This window comes from Grampus griseus (genome assembly GCF_964374135.1).
Source record: "Grampus griseus genome assembly, chromosome: 10".
NCBI classification, from domain to species: Eukaryota; Metazoa; Chordata; class Mammalia; order Artiodactyla; family Delphinidae; genus Grampus; species Grampus griseus.
Genome location: NC_139004.1, coordinates 71,068,465 through 71,086,316, shown reverse-complemented (window position 1 = coordinate 71,086,316; position 17,852 = coordinate 71,068,465). Strand labels below are relative to the sequence as shown.

At 43.3% G+C, this 17,852-nt stretch overlaps 1 protein-coding gene across 1 annotated transcript in view; it reads left to right on the top strand.

The window, feature by feature from the left end:
• ERC2 (ELKS/RAB6-interacting/CAST family member 2) overlaps positions 1–17,852 on the top strand; it is a gene marked incomplete at both ends in the record, with an annotated part of 833,862 nt that overhangs the window by 696,051 nt on the left and 119,959 nt on the right. The window contains 2 exons of the mRNA XM_082663222.1: positions 1,386–1,533; positions 3,005–3,133. Coding sequence (XP_082519348.1) covers positions 1,386–1,533; positions 3,005–3,133 — 277 coding nt within the window. The remainder of the gene's footprint in view (positions 1–1,385; positions 1,534–3,004; positions 3,134–17,852) is intronic.

Here is a 17,852-nt window from a genome sequence, read left to right as displayed (position 1 = left end):
GCCACTCTCTCACCTCGTCACAGCTTACCCTTCCCCCTCCCCGTGTCCTCAAGTCCATTCTCTAGTAGGTCTGCATCTTTATTCCCATCTTGCCCCTAGGTCTGAAGAAACATTTTTGACATCTGCTTTATGCTTAATGCTCTTCTAGAAGCTGGAGAATTGGTGGTGCACAAGACAGATGCGGTTCCAATTCATGGAGTGTCAAGTCTAGAAAACAAAGAAACAAAAGTATCTTAAGATCCTTTCAAATAGTAAAGCGTTCCATGAAAAAACAGTGTAACGTGACAGGCCAGTGGCTTGGGTACAAGGTAGAAGCTGGGAAGACACTGCTAGGGATAGTGGCTAGAGAGGGCTTTTCTGAGCTGAGACATGCCATTTGTGGCAAAGGCATTCCAGTCAGAGGGAATGGCAGAGCAAAGCTTATGAGGTGAGAACAAGTGTAACATTTTCAGGGACTAGAAAAGAGATCAGGAACGAAATGTGCTAGAGGCTAGTGATTGAGGAGGGAGGAACGGAACAAGATGACCTCAGGGAGATGCTCAGAGCCAGTTGGTGTAACGAGTTGCAGGCGTCAGTAAAGGGTCTGAATTTGAAGTTTAATGGGTGATGGAATGGACTTGTCATGCAACAGAATGGTGGAATCTGGATTTATATTGTTTTTAAAGACTACTTTGGTCTCTGTACCAGGGCGGCCAGTGGTTACCAGAGCTACACCAGTGGTTACTGGTGGTTGGGAGAAGTTTATAGGAAGGGAATGAAGGATGACTTCTAATTAGGCGGCCTGGGCTACTTAGTGGATGGTGCAGTAATTACTGAGATAAGGAAGACTGAGAAATGAGAGTGGTTTTTGGTAGAATGGCATGGGAGAGTTACTAATTTTGTTGAAAATTTAAAGGAGACCCTAGTAAATATCTCTGCATGCCTTTCTTCCAAAGAAAACCTTGCATGATAAAAATAATACTTGATATTGAAGTTGCTGCCCAATTTTGCTGAGTCGTCTTGGGGTACCTAGAACCTTACCTGGCAGATGGCTGGCTGGCTAGCTGGATGGAAGGATTGACAGATGGATGAATGGTTGAATGACTGGATGGATAAATGGGTAGATGTCTTAGAAAGGAATGGGCAGATTGACTCCCTCCATTTCTCATATGCAGCTGTGTCTGTGAAACCATCAAAAGATGCGTGCTTCAGAGGACACAGTGTGTTGGTCTCAGGGATTCTGACCCGAGCTACTTTGTACATTCTGAGAGTCAAGGAGGTAGTTTTTCTTAAACACTATCCATAGGTCCTCCCCATGAGACAACACTTCATGGCTCATCTCAACTCTAAATGCTGATTTTTTTTTCACTTTATAAAAATCATCACAATCATCTTTATTTTACCAGACAGGAAGCACTGCTTGCGGCAATCAGTGAAAAAGATGCAAACATTGCCCTGCTGGAACTGTCTGCCTCCAAAAAGAAAAAGACACAGGAAGAAGTGATGGCCCTCAAGCGGGAAAAAGATCGACTTGTGCATCAGTTAAAGCAGCAGGTGGGGCCTTTTGCACGAATGGTGTGTTTTGCTGGGTTTGGGGTTTGGGGTGCTTTCTCTGGGTTTAGCTACTCTTCATTTTGCCATCCATCCTGCAGGCTCACGCAGCTAAAACCAGGTAGGAGCGAAATGGCCCAAGTTGTCGCTGGAACAATATTTTATTGCTTTTCTGTGTTTTTGTGCATGTGCCTGGGCTTGTGTGGTTTGCAACCAGTGCTGTTTTCCTTTCTTTTGTATTAGCATCATCTCCCCAGAAATAGCTCTCAGCTCTCTTCCTTCCAGTGGACTTTCTATGACTTCTGACTAAATCCTAAAAAGTACTAATTAAATTCTGGGCACCTTCTTTCCCATTGGACTTGTTATCTTCTGTCTTGCTCACTTTCTGGGCCCAATAGTAACTCCCGTCATCCAGTTCTTTCGATTTCTTTCTCACCATTCTTCCAACTTTGATTCTTCACCTATTTCCCAGGACTTTCCGGCCAAGGACCCTTTCCCACCCGCTATGCTTGGAGACCTCCTCAGCCATTATTTAGTCAAATATTTTTCTATTACCTGTTTACCCCGTTAACCTGTTTTTCCCTCCTCTCTAGGCCACTATACTTCTTCTGAGGGAAAAGGAAGAAGAGATAAAATCCTAACTTGTGCAGAAAGTTCTTTGCTTTCTGGAGGGTTTTCTAGTAGTGACTTAAATGGAAATATATCTACCTGGAGCATATTGCAAAGTCATCCCCGAAATCTTCAGGCATTATTTCTCCTCCATATCTAACTTGAGGGCTTTTGGAATCAATAGTTAAAGATATTCAGTTGGATTCTAGCTTCATTATGAAACCCACTCAGCAGATAATGGCTCAATGGTCTGTGGTCTCACAAGGTGGCTGCCACGTCTTAGCTAGGGCCACCTGTGAATGCCACATGGCACCATGTGGAGTGCGTCCATATTGATTTCAGCCCCCAGGACTGGCTCTCTGCCTGCTGGGGAGATCTGGGCTGAGCATAGTGTGCAAGGTAAATGGAAAGGAAGCCCGAAAGGAAAAGCTCTCTCCCCTCACAACTGGGACAACTTTTTCCCTCCTCAGGAAGGAAAAGCCATCCTTTGGCCCTGAACCAGAGTCTTATTCTCATGGGGCTGCCTTGCTGTGTGAGAGAGAGAGAGAGAAAAAAAGAGAGAGAGCACGAGAGCAAGCACTGCCACGCCTGGGTGCCCTCTCCTGCAGAGGGAAGGTCCCAGTCACTGCCAGACATCGGGGTCATTCCGCAGAGCAGCATGCCTTGCTAGTGCTGGCCCCAGGGGTCGGGGGCCGCTTACATCTGACCTCTTTGTTTGGGGCTGTGCATCTTCTACTCCGGTTTCTCCACCCACTGGGCCACAGAAAGTCAAGTCGGGGCTCCTTCTTTGCTTTCTCTTAATTCCTTCCCTGTGCGCCCTGTGCCCTCCCCTCTTGCACCTAACCATTGTAGCTTTCTCCCACAGGTTTATAGACCTAGGAAACAGCCCCCGAGCTCGAATATACCATGCACTTGTGATGCTGGCTACAGCCCAGATATTACGGCCAAGTACCACGGGTCCAGCTACGATGCATACATGATCCAAAGGTCTCAGGTCAGTCAGCTGCTAAGGAGATACTCTCCCCCACCACTGGGGATGGGGGTGCATAAGACCTACATCACATCTTGACCTTCACCTCTTTTGATGATTTCCAGTATTCAGTGGCCATAAAGTCTGGAACCATCGATGGTAGCACTATATCTTGATTTATAATGCAATTTGATTATTTTGTATTTGCCAGTGGTTCTAGTTTTGATGGCCACCCTACAGGGACAGCTCTTCTGAAATAGCCTGGCACTGCTGTGAAGACAAGATGCCAGAGGCCTTACTGTCAGGCACATTGGATTAAATTTTTCTTTTTGTCTCTTAGATACTTTCCTCCCCAAATCTCCCTCTACCCTTCCCAATAAGGAATTTTTTTTTTTAAGGCTGCTTTTTTTTCTTTCTCAGCATCATGAAAATGCACTCCTGGATTCCAGGAAGGATTGAGTGTAGCCCTTCAATTTGCTCCTGGGAAGCTGTACAAAGCCTTCATTATTCACGACAGGCTTGGTTTTGGGTATCATGGGGCACATTTAGGAAACCCCAGCCATGCACAGTTAGTCTCCCGCCTGGGCTAAAACAGGGTCTGAAGGGCTGTTGTGGAAAAAGAGGCAGCAAAGGAGGAGGGTGGGCTTCTTTCCATGACTTAGGTTTGAAATTCTTCCCCACACCCTACTGGCCACAGAGCAAGAAAGAATGTGAATTTATGTATCCTTGTTGTAAATGATACTGAAGATAATGAGTAATTTGCTTATAAAAGCGTGCCCTTTTTTACTGAGGGTTTACTTTGTCCCAGAATGTGAATCCAGTGTCCCTGAGGGATTTTGTCCCACAGTCCTCACGGCAGCCCTGTGGTGTGAGTGTCAAGATTACCTCCTCTTTTAGGGGCCATAGCTGAGACTCAGAGTGTGGAATAACCAGCCCAACACACACAGCTTGTAAGTGATAGAGCTCAGGTTGTGTATAGTCCACCTGCGTCCACACATACCCCACCATGTTCAGAAAGTAATTCAGAGTTGCAAGCGGATGGGTATTCCAGAAATTGTGAGGGCCCCTTATCTTTGTATACCTGAAGTAGATGCCAAAAACCCATTTAAGAGTGTTCTCCAGCCACTCACAAAGAGTAGGTTCTGCCTAGAGCTCTTGAGCTTAGGATGTTTGATCACATCAGCAACTACTAATACTTCTGAGCTCCCAGCATGTGCCAGGTATGGGTCAAAGGGCTTTACATACATTAACTCGTCAACTCCCACCAAAGCAGAAGGGCTGATGCTCTCATAGAGAAGGAACCAGAGGTCCAGAGAGGTTGGGTGCCCTGCTCAGGCTTCATAGCTGGACACACCATGATACTTAAACAGACTTTCTTGCCACACAACCTTAAATGGGTTTCGTAGATGCCATCTGGAGTTGCACTGCTTAGGTTGAATTTTGTTTCTGGCACTTGTTCGCTGAGTGATCACGAGCAAAATACTGAACCTCCCTGAGCCTCAGTTTCCTCATCTGTAAATTGGGCTAATAACTTAATTCAAAGGGTTGTTTGTGAGGTGTAATGTATACTAAGTGATTTGCACATGCCTGGCACACCAATGTGCTATATATGTGTAAGCTGCTATTACTACTACTACTGCTGCTACTAATTGACTTTATCGCCACCAGCCCTCAGAGATAGTTTGATTTTAATTTCAATTTCATCTTTGCTGTCTTTCACATGCCTTGGAGTCGCAGCTCGTTGAGAATATACTGTTGAACTGTGGGAAAAAGAGCAGACAGTTGTTGGCACTAAAGCCTTCCCGGTCCCCCCACGCCTAAAGCCCAAGCCCTTGGGGAGTGGGGAGCAGACATGTTAGGAGTTCTAGACCCTAGTTTCCAGCCTGCACTGGACAGGCCCCCAACATTTATTAAGTTTGTTTGGTTTGTGTATGCAGCCCACATGGACGTCCATCAGAGAGGACATCCCCAGAAGGGTGAGTCCCAGACCTCAGTGGTCATCACCTGCATGTCTGATTTGGGAGAGCAGAGCTCTTTTAGGCACCCAGGCTAATGGGAGGGGAAGGTCATAGGTCTGGGTGTTCACCTGCACAATGTTCTGCAAAGATTTTGAGGCAGATGGGCTCATGAGAGGTGTTACCCTCTTCAGGCTGCCTTTTTGTTTTTTTTGTGGTACGCAGGCCTCTCACTGTTGTGGCCTCTCCCATTGTGGAGCACAGGCTCCGATCGTGCAGGCCCAGCGGCCATGGCTCACGGGCCCAGCCACTCCGCGGCATGTGGGATCTTCCCGGACCAGGGCACGAACCCGCGTCCCCTGCATCGGCAGGCGGACTTTCAACCACTGCGCCACCAGGGAAGCCCCAGGCTGCCTTTTGAGCTCATCTCATGCAGGTGTCTCTGCCCACATCATTCCCAGTGACTGAACTCGAGTAGCTCATTCAACAATCCCCATAGCTATTGCACTTTGCCAAGCACGTAATGGGCACTTGATAAATATTTATTGTGTGAATGATTACGTGACTTCCATAAGCCAGGTCTATACCGAGTGTTTTATATATACATAGGTTTACAAACGTGATCTCATTTTGTCCTCATGATCACCCAACTACCCAACATGTTGCATACCTACCATGTGCCAGGCTCTCTGACAGATGCTGGGGATTCATCCACAACAGATATTTTACACACAGTATCCACAATCCCTTCTTCCTGGACCTTACTTGTTAAATTAGAGGGGGTAGAGAGAAAGGTAATAAACCATAAACATAATAAGTAAGTCATGTGGTAGAAAAAAGAAAAATATAGACCAGCATAACAACAACAGGCATGCCAGGGTAGGACTGAGGGGCTGATGACACTGTAAAATAGGGTAGACAGGATGGGCCTCACTGGGAAGAAGCCGTGAGCAAAATTTGAAGGAGGTGAGAGAGTGAGCTCTGTGGATATTTAGGGGAAGGATGTTCTGGCAGAAGGAACAGCCCGTGCAAAACCCTAAGGCAAGAGAGTGCCGGTGTGTTTGGGAATAGCAGAGAGGGCAGTGAGGCTGGAGTGAGTAAAAAGGTGAACCATCACAGCAGTAATGGGCTAGGGTAGGCTGTGCAGGATCTGCTAAGAGTGGTATATTCTGGAGCAGAAATTATCCAAAGTTAGGAAGCAGAATACACCAACCATGCAGTGTCAGGACAGGGAGGACTCCCTCCAGTACCACTCAGAGTGCCCTGTTTAAGGTTGCTCTAATTGAGCCCACTCTCCAAATCCCCTGGCTCCAGCCTTGAAGGAGTCCCAGTGCTTAGCTTGCATTTTTTTAAAGAGCATTGGTGGGTGGGAGGGAGATGCAAGAGGGAGGAGATATGGGGATATATGTATAGCTGATTCACTTTGTTATACAGCAGCAACTAACACACCATTGTAAAGCAATTATACTCCAATAGAGATGTTAAAAAATAAATAAATAAAAATTAAAAAAAATAAAAAGCACTGGCACTCCATTGGAGCCACAGAGAACTAATGCCAGAACTTGCTTGTTATGGCTATTGAGATTTTCAAATAGAATAGGAACAGGGCCCTTTGACAAAATGCCCTCCCTGACTTTCTGGCAGTCTCAGTAACATATCATTGGAGTCCAAATCCTGCCGTTTCCTTGCTATGAGGAGGTAGGCAGGTGGACAGTAGTGACCACCTCCATGCCATTGGCCTGCTCCGGGTGGTGGCTATGCCTTGGAGAACTGCAGCCAGAGTCCAGGCCAGGCCAGACGTTCTCAAACCTCAGTGGCAGAAGCATGATCTTTTCTAAAGATGTATCATGAAATGCTCATCACTCTCTGGCTCTCACTGCCGAAAAATCTTCCCTGGCTTCCCTTGCTGGTGGGATAAAGACAAATTCAAGCCAGCGTGCTCTCTGCCTTGTACATGCAATTCCCTTTGCCTGAAACACATTTCCCTCTTTTCCTCACCTGGTTAACACCTACTGGTTCAATTCAATCTCAGTCCAATATCACTATTTCAGGGAGGCCTCTGGGACTTTCTCAACGGGTTCAAATCCCCAATTTGGCACTCTTGTAGCGCATGTACATCATTTAATTGCACTGGAACAGATGCAATTTTGCATTTGTTTTGGTGATTACTTGAATAGAAACTATCTGTCCTGCTAGTAAATGAACTCCATGAGAACTGAGAATGTGGCCTCATGACTTTTTTTCTGCTGACCATTTGTCTCCAGGCCTAACACAATTGCTAGCACATGGTAGGCATTCAGCAAATATTAGTTGACTGTATACATAAATGAGTGAGTGAATTGCCAGGGCAGCTTGTTAAAAGAAGAGACTTCTTTGATCAGTCATTACATTAGACAAGACTTAGCCTCGTAATTCTTCTGAGCCTAATATTCCAGGAAGCCACCACCAACTTACCGGAGTTGGTAGAAGACATGGAGACCTGCTTGCTGAATCATGACCACAGAATTGGCGCCATGTTCTTTCTTGCCACGTTGCGAGACACTTTGCAGAGATGCCTTTTACCATATACTAGAATTATTTGCAGTGGTGTCCATTTTGAACCTTCCCTTCCAGTCTCTGTGTCGTATTCTAGTTCAGATCCCTTCCAGTTTTGGAGGTTCTTCTTGAGTTAAATGCCACTGAGTTTCCAGATGTGGCAGAGATTACTTGCAGTTATAAAGGGAGTCCCGCCGTTTCTTTCCTGAAAACGTCTGAGCGTCTTATAAATTAATTTGCCTAGAAATACCTAAACTCCCATTAAACACCTATCAAGAGAGCCAGAGAAGATGATGTGAAATCAGTTCAGAAATTCCAACTATGCTTAACAACAAAAGAATCTTTATGACTCTCTTCAGGTGTTGACATCTGAGTTGATTCTAGGCTGAGCGCTGTATAAAGGTAGGAGAGCAGTACAAATTAACTTTCTGTTACTTGTTGCTTACAAGAAGATAAAGGACTAATCATAGTTTGGTAGTAGACATATAAGTCTATCCAATTTTTGTGTTCTTCCCGATTCCATTTCTTCACAAGCACACACCCCTGACACTTTTATTCTACCTCTTCTTAAAAAAAATCTTCCTTCTAGATTTTTGCAATATTGGGAGAGGGACTCAATTGGGAATTAGTTAAGGGTTTTTTGGTTTTGTTTTGTTTTTTAAATTTTCTTGTTCTTTCTCTAGGGATGGTAGTTCTAAAAAATATTATTAAAATTTACCATCTTTCCTTCTTCTGTGTCTTGGATCCAATCCCCCCAACTCTTTTCCTCCACCCTTGAAGAAAGGACTGACATCAAAATAATTAATTCTGAAATCATTGGATTTTCCTGCTGCTAAAGGGTTTTGAAGGAAGCTTAAAACTAAATCTTACCCCCTAAGCCTTATTCCCAAATGCTCCCTTGTGTGCTGAAGTAGTGAAATGTACATCCTTGATGAAAATGCCTGTTTAAAATGAGGGCCAGACACTATTGTTTAGTTGAAATTAGAACCAGCTTATTTCTCAGAACCAGTTAGAATACTTTTGTGATCAGAGATAAATTGTGCTTGGTTTTCTTTTCCCCTTCCTACCAGTTCTGGCATTGCTTTTGGTTACCCACTGGTCAGTTGGGAACAGAAAGGCGTTAAGACTAGTCCACTGATTCTCTTGTGTTTTCCCCCAGAGCTTGCAGAGAAGTCCTATGTCCAGGTTAACATTCTGGAGGCTATGCCAGGTCTGCACAGTATAACTGATTTGGGTATGTCTCCCCCTCCCCTATCGTGTCCAGACCATCATAGGATTGTGTCTAAGAATTAGCCAAACAGGTATGGCCAAGAGTGGGAGAAGGCAAACTCTGCCCTGGGAAGTTTTCAGGAGAGCTGGTTGTAAGGATGAGATTCTAGCCAAAATTGAATCTCAGCAGAGGTAGAACCATCCTGTCAAGGAAAGCAGGAATCACCTGAGTGGGATGGTTGACCAGGCATTTGTCATTTCTTTCCCCCTGTACTTGGGGCCACACCTGGTTGTGCTCCCCATTTACACTTCCATTACATGGTATGCAGATGACTTTTAATTACCCTTTATGGTTTAGGAGGTGAGCACAATTGAACAGCAGCGAAGGAACTTCATGCAATAGGGTTCCCATAGCCTCATGTTGTGGTTGGATGAGTGCCAGAAAAGCTTGATTTGATCCCAGCATTGTAATGCATCACAGACTCGCCCCAGATCAAATTGCTGGAATGCAAATGCATTGGTTTTCACTGTAGACTCACTTTGGGTTAAGCTGTTCATGACCCACTGGTAGAATCTAGCCACATCTCTATTTATCATTGACTTCAGTGCCAAGGGTCTTTACAGTATGTTCTAGAGAACCCCTTTCTAAAAAAGAGATACTTAGATCACTCCTCGGCAGGCCAAGGCAGGGCATCCTCACAGAGGTAAAGCCTGAACTCCTTGGTGTTACTGAGAACAATATACTCTTAGTGTCCAAGTGATTGGCCAGGATACTACTCTGCTCTCTTAGCCTGGAGACATTTCTTACTCTAGGCAACTGGTGCCTCAATCCCAATACTCAGGGAATCCATTTGGTTTGCCAGTTACAACACAAACTAGCGCTCAAAGATTGTGGAGGCAAAGTGTTTTCTCTGTGAATCCATATGTTTCTCAAATCCCTGTTAGAAATCCACCTTCCCAAAGCATCAGGCGGACTCTGATGGACCACTTTTCTGAGTCTCTCATTTGAAGGAAGCCATGTTTTAAAAACCAGTTAATAAATAAATAAATTAATTAATTAAACCATTTAAGTTCCCATCCCTAAACATTCATGGAGCACCTTTGGTGGTGCTGTGTGGGGCACTCTTGGGCTATAGAAGGAGATGTTGATACTGATTTTGTCCTTGAGCCTTGGGTTGTTTTTTTTTTAATCATCTCTACCACCTATAAGGCAGATATTAGCTCATGAAACAGATGACAGAGCAAACTGCTACTCTTTGGTGCAGAAGTGTTACCAATGTGCAAAGGTCTTTGCTTGCTAGAGGGGGCAGGGAATACTTCCTGCCGAAATAGGCATTCCTGTGGATGTTATAATTGACAATCCGTAGCCTATCTTTTGTGACAAATGCCTATCTGACCATGATACTTTCTTAAGTTTTCAAGGATCCTAGTGTAAGTATTGCTACTCTTAGAAAAACTTGCTCTTTGCTTTTGGAGTATACCTTTTGAAGTAGAAAAACTTGAAAAGACCAACTTTACCACTTCATTCCCCCACTTTTAGAAATACATAAAGGGGGAGACAGGTCTGACTTGTAAGTTTTAGAGTGATTTGCCAGCCTTGTTTCAGTCATTTGAAGCACCCCCTGCAGTATCTAGCCGTTGGCACAGTGCATCAGAATAACAGGCTTAGCTGAAGGTGACCAAAACAGAGAAGAGTATACAAATGCCAAGAAGATCTCTCACGTGCTATCTTTCTCTTTTTTTTAATTCAAATTTCACATCTGCCCTCTATTTTTAAACAGTTATTCTTTAAGTGATAGCGCATGTTTTACCAAGCCTCTTATTGGATTAGACATGTTTGAAATCCCCTCAGCTTTAACCTGTTCATTACTGCCTCCAAGAACATTCAGATAGTGTATATGGGGGAGAGTTTCCAAGATGTCAGCCTCCAGGGAGCCATTGTATTTTGGAGAGGGAAGGATCCAGCGGTTATGCTGTGTAGATTTTGGGGGGACCTTAGACTGACATTGCTTTAAGAGAAATCAAGTGTGGGTGTAATGTGTGCAGCATTCTTGCTATTCATCATAGTTTTTCTACTCACATTTTAGAGTAGGAAGAGCTAACAGTTTTTGAGCTCTTACGTATACCCGGCACTGGGCTAGAAATTTTAAATATATTATCTCATTTAATTCTCATAACAGCTCTGAAAACCAGTTGTTATTAATCTCATTTTGGAGATGAGGAAACTATGGTCCAGGAATTAGGCAAAGATGCCACGGCTAGTGAGGGGTCTCATTCCAAAACTCTTTCATGGTCTTCCCAACAGATGTCCCCAACTTGGTGCTATACCTCTTGGGTCATAGCCCCCCTGACCTGGGGTTAAAAAGGAGCATAAAAAGCAGGCTTTATTTTGTGACCCTGAGCACCACTCCCAGCCTCTCCAGCCGCCCCAGCCAGCTCCTGCCGTGACCCCGGGGTCACATGTGCAGGCTGGGGAGGGCGATTTATCTCTTCCTGCATCACCAGGCGTCACCCACTGCCAAGGGGAGAAAGGGCTACGGGCTTGATCAAGTGTGTTGCATTTTCTGCTTTCCCGCATGAAATGTTGACATTTGCCTCTTGGAGCCTTTGTGTTTCATTCTCAGGATATCTGCTTGAAAGCCTTTTTTCCTTTAGTTTTCCAGTTTCTTCTTCATCATTTAACATACCAAAACAGGTTCCTCCTGGTCTCTTTCTCTATCTCCCTCCTTTCCTTCCTCTCATCATATAATTAAAAGTCCTTTCAGGTTGTCTTCACCTTATCATTTCAATTGAATTGAAAAAAGATCCGACTTCCTGCCCTTGTGTCTTCCTGATGCTGAATTTCAAAATGAAAGAAAAGTCCTTCCCCTGCCCCTTTTTTGCTTCATACTACCCCTTGAATAATTGTGTTTAAATCATGCTGATTTTGTCATTGATCTGCATTGTTGTACGGACTGAGTTTACCCTTTCCTAGCTTCAGAATTTCTTCTTTTTTGGCTTTTTCAAGTAATTAACAGGAAAAGGATTTTTCACCCTCCTCTCTCCTGATTACAGAAACACAATGATCAAACTCAGAATTTAACATTTCTCTTTACTCTTACTCAACTCCATATTCCTTTTGGGAAGTGCCACTTTCTTTTGTTATCCTCTACCACATGCAGAGGCACAAGTTCCAGAATCCCCCATGTTTACTGTTTTTTTTTCAACGTAGCACTATATTAAAAAGTAATAAGGACTATATACACTATTGATACTATGTACAAAATAGATAACTAATGAGAACCTACTGTATAGCACAAGGAACTCTACTCAGTGCTCTGTGGTGACCTAAATGGGAAGGAAATCCAAAAAAGAGGTGATATATGTATGTGTATAGCTGATTCACTTTGCTGTACAGTAGAAACTAACACAACACTGTAAAGCAACTATACTCTAATAAAAATTTTCTTAAAAAGTAATAAGGACTTAATTTTGTAGCCATCCTCATTATGTAAATGATACTTTTCACAGTTGAAAGCATATAAATAAATGTTTTATTGTAAAAATAATGTATTCTCATTATAGAAACTTAGAAAATGTGAATAAAAACTAAAATCACCCATAATCCTGCCACTCGGAAATAAGTATAAGTGTAAGTATAAGATATAATAAGTATAAGATTTATACTTGCCTACATTCCATTGTCTACATACATATTTGAACAAAGACATGACATACTACATAATAAAGCTTTTTTAGCTTTATAAATGTTTGATATTGTGTGCATTTTCCGATGTCCTTAAAAGTCTTCAAACACATATATCTTGGTTCTGTGATTTCCATCACTGCCATAATTAATTTTGTCATTCTCCTATCGTTGGGATTTCAATCGTTTCTAGTTTTTCACTTTTATAATCTCACTTGGTGAACATTTCGATACATAAATCTTTTTTTCTGTTATTTTCCTTAAGATTAATGCCCCAAAGTTGAAATATTGGAGTTACGGGTATTTTAAGGATTTTAGAGAATTAAGCAATAGCTCTCTTCTACAAAGTAGTTGACATTTTAAAATTTTTACATAAATGTCAACTGTTTGTGTTAAGTTTGTTTCTAATAACATGCCAGTCTCATAGATTTGGGAAAGAATGTCGCTATTCTAGGACAAATGGTAGGTAAACTTAGAGAGCAAGAGGCAGAGGCAGATTTTTATGACTTCTAAGGGGAGTAGTCATGGGACAAAATGGGCAGTTCATTCAGCAAATCTTTATTGAGCATCTACTATATGCCAGATACTGTTCTGGACCTTGGGGGTACCATAGGGAACAAAACACAAAAATCCCTGCCCCGAGAGAACTTGTATTCTAGTGGAGGACACAAATAAGAAACAAAATAAAGACATCAAATATATGGCATGTTAATTGACAATAAAGGCTATGAAGAAAAATGAAGATGATGTTCTGTGAGGTGTCTGGGGGTGATTTTGAATAGGGCATTCCCAGGATGCCTCCTTGAGAAAGGGACAGGTGAGCAAAGACTTGCAGGGAGGTGGGAGTAGGCCATGTGGAGTACTGTGCGGGGAGGGAGTGGTCCGTGGGGACAGACTGCAGCCAGGAGAGTTGGAATCTGTTCTTCTGAGGTCAGATCCCAAGTGCAGTTGCTGAGTTGACAAGGTGGGGGAGCCAGAACCCCACAGCACCAGTGTTTAGATGAGATAAATTTTTTAAAAAATCAGCACACAACCAAAACCCCATTCTCTTATCTTTGCCCTGATATGGCCATTTGGAAATGCCCGTTGGGCACAGCCAGGAAATCTTTACTCAGATGATCTTTGCGCAGTGGAATTGTGCAAGGAGTTTACAAGTTCAGATTGGACAGAGAGGCGGTCCATTTCAGAAAACAGTGACAACTGACTGAACAACAGTGGTGACTCAGAAGGTCTCAGTCCAGGCTGGTTCTTATGCCCCAGAAACCTCCGATTAACCAATCATCTCGAGGCTGGTTTATTTCCTCTCTCTCATGGCTCAGCGCTCCTAGAATTACAAACACAGCTCAGAAGCCAACCAGAAACCCTACTGCTTTGGGCTACCGTGGGTGTGCCAAAGCCCCTTTGGGTGCTAGGGTAGGAAGCAGGTGTGTGGGTCACAAGGTCAGGCAGAGTTTCTGTTGTCAGTCTTCTCGGGTTTGGGGGCCAGATACTCTCTAAGATGTCTGACTCAGCAGCCATCCAGAAAGTATGATGTTAAATGTAAACAAAACAAGGGAGCCCATCTCACCAGGTGGGCTGCCAGGAAAGCCCTGGCAGGTAATAGAAGGTGCAGGATCTGGGAATGAACCTGGGGGTCAGAGTTTTAGCCCAGCTCTGACCCCCAACACACTGAGAACCTTGGGCAGCTCGTTTTGCTTCTCTCTCACAGGCTCAGCTTCCCCATCTGTAAGGTGAAGGGATTAAACTAACAGACCTCTTAGCTCTTCACAGTTCTGATAGTCAGAAACTATTCCAGCACATTCATATATATAGTACGTTGAGTACTTGCTCTATACCAAGGACTTTGAGGATGCACAGGAATGTGACAGTATTTGCTTTGATGGAGCCTGCAGTTGAGTAGGGGAGATATATTATTCAGTAAGATATTAACACAGCTATTATTTCTTAAAGAAATGATATTCTAGGCACAGCATTGTACTTTTGTTGTTTTATTGCAATCCTCACAAAAACTCAATGAGGTAATACCATCATTGTCTCCAGTTTGCAAATGGAGAAACCAAGTCACAGAGTTAGTGAGCGAATCTACCTTAGGGGTAACAGAGTTAACCCCTTTGTTTTCCATTGCAACACAGTTGCCATCTTTCCCACCAGGGAATGTTTGAGAATTCTAGATTTCAAAGATGACAGAGAAGAAGGGAGGCTCTGAATTTTGCTCTTTTGGCTTGTGTAATCCTGACTCATCTTCACTTATTAGTTGTATGATGGTGAGCAGGTCAACTTACCTTCCTGTGAAATGGGTATGTTGTTTGCTGTCTAACTCACGGAGAAGCATTATCATGAAGCATCTTCTCTGGGGAAAGGTCTTTAAAAACGCTGAGGGCTGCACAAATGTGCAGGATGTTGATCTCAGTTCTGAGGTGCGAAGACAGGGCTATGTTTTTTTTTCCCCACAGGGTAGCACTGTGCGTTGAGGAATGATGGTCCCAAACAGTCTCTGGTGACAGTCCATTGACACAGACCCACTCCACATGACTTGTTCCCTTGACCAAAGAAGAAAGAAATTGAGTGACAATGTTCATAAATAGGCCTCTGTCTTCTGCTTTTCTGGGAGCCAGACCGTGATTTATCCTTAAAGAAAAACAAATAGTGCAGAAGGTGCAGACATTGCCTTGAAAGAACCCAGTTCAGTGTGGGTTCAGACATCTTCCTTCCAGGAAAAGAGTATCCAGATCTCCCAGCCCCGGTCTTGCTTGTCCAGGCTCCTGGGAAGTCTGCTGGGGGTCTTCTCAGGGTCTTCTGAGGCTTCTTGAGATGAGGTCGGGCTTCCAGGGAGAGCCTCTGTGTTCCTGAGCTTTCTAGTGATGCAATCCTTGGTGAGGCAGGGAAACAAAAGGCTGATATTTTGGAGGGGGAAGAGCCATCTCTGGGGGATCATTTTTTATGAACCAAAGACACTTAAGTGTTGCCGATTTATCTTAATAGCAGATACTATGAGCAAATGTCCCAGTTGCCTCTTTGTACTTCTGGCAAGTATGGATGAGAAATGGAATGGAGCAGACCCAGTCAGAGCTGGCTAGCCCAAAGTGTAGAAGTCTTAATCTTCCTCCCTCCAGATATGTAACTTAGAAACGTTTCCAAAGTTTTCCAAGTTGCAGGTGGACACCCAGCTTTGGCAAGACGCAAAGCAGGTTCCATCACTAGGTTTTCCGCTTCCAAAAAAATTATCTTGGGCTTGAGGGGAGAGACACCTGAATCTTCCCTAGGTAGTTAGCTCAGTTACCACGTTCTGGTTCTAAAGGTACCATTTCTGTATAAAGAAACCTTCTTTAATCACGCGAAAAGCCCTCCTGCTTGTTGTACACATGATTGGGATTTCTCAGAGGACACTGCAGGACTAGGCTGCATATCCTCCTCTGTCAGGGCTGGAACAAGACCACGCTGAACCCAGCGCCTTAGAAGGTGGAGTATAAATTTTGTTAAGGCCGTGTTGAATGTTGTAACATTTACTAATCCTTATTAGATATGGATAAATTCTCATGGCTTAATTTGGCATGTTGAGCCAGTTGTTCAGATTGTCTTTGGAGACTGGAAAGGAAATGCAACTTTAGTGTAATTTTTCTCTTGTTTCTTTAGAAGGGGACATAATTTTTTATTGTTAGCTGGTGGAAACTTTGGTGAATTGTGGCCAACTGTGGCTTACCCCCACAGGAAGAAAGCATCAGACTTTAGCTGAGAACATATCCTTTGAAACAAACCAGAATATTTGATTTTTGAAATATCTTCCCACTTTAAAAACATGCTGTCCAACAAATATTAATGTTCTGACCCAGACCAAGAGAACTGAGGAAGTAGAAAGCTATAATTTCTCTCTGAGGAAAATTTTAGAGTGATGTGTGATGCTTTAGTTTAGTAATAACTCCACTGAGCATGGAAATAATCTATGAGGATACAGGTACGGCCACAAGAATTCACAGAGCATCCTTTCACTCTTGGTTCTTACTTTCTCCAAAGTGGAAGGAGCTAGGTGTTGGCTAGATGTCAGGCATTTCATATTTCTTTACTAGGTCACCCACATATACATGACCTTGGGCACCTACTGTCACTTTACTTCCATTTCTGGAATTTGGTAAAAAAATACACTTGATAAAAGTTCTCCCTTTTTTTCTGCCAAACAGTTATTTTTTTTTAATTGGAGTATAATTGCTTTACAATGCTGTGTTAGTTTCTGTTGTACAACGAAGTGAATCAGCTATATGTATACATATATCCCCTCCCTCTTGGACCTCCTTCCCACCCACCCCCCATCCCACCCATCTAGGTCATCACAGAGCACCAAGCTGAGCTTCCTGTGCTGTACAGCAGGTTCCCACTAGCTATCTGTTTTACACATGGTAGTGTATATATGTCAATCCTAATCTCCCAATTAATTCCACACTTCCCTTCCCCCACTGTGCCCACCCATCTGTTCTCTACATCTGCGTCTCTATTCCTGCCCTGCAAATAGGTTCCACATATATGTGTTAGTATACAATATTTGTTTTTCTGTTTCTGATTTACTTCACTCTGTTTGACAGACTCTAGGTCCATCTGCATCTCTACAAATGACCCGATTTTGTTCCCTTTTATGGCTGAGTAATATTCCATTGTATATATGTACCACATCTTCTTTATCTGTTCATCTGTCGATGGGCATTTAGGTTGCCTCCATGACCTGGCTATTGTAAATAGTGCTGCAATGAATATTGCGGTGCCTGTGTCTTTTTGAATCATGGTTTTCTCAGGGTATATGCCCAGTAGTGGGATTGCTGGGTCATACTGAAAATCGTTGGATATTTTAAATCGCTTGGATTGAAATCTATTGTCCTGTTCTTTATTCTTTTTTTTAGCATCTCACATAGTTTGGTGGTCAGTCAAACATGCTCAGTAATCACCTTTAGGGGACTCAAATCTTGTCAATTCTGATGAGTTTGATCAAGTTTGGCGGTTATTGAATCAGTTGGCATTATAGCTGCAAAATTATTTAAGTGAGATTCTTGCTCTGTTTGTAATTACAGTTTTGTTCTAACAGATCTGTTTTGCAGATTTTTATGAGCAGGAATTCTCTTGGGCAAATCCACCATGATTCTCAGTGTGGTTAGGGCAGGCGATTTTCCACCCCTGGGGTGGTTTTTCAGAAGAGTGGTCATGTAAAAAAGACCATTTCTGTCCTCTTAGCAGCACCCAGTTTTCAGCTTCTGCTGAGAGCAGGGTCCAAAATTATCCTATCTCCTTATGAAATTCTGTTGAAAAATGTTAGTCCCTGTACACTGTGCACAAAAGCCAAATTACTTTTGGAATGTTCTGTGGAACTCTGGGAATT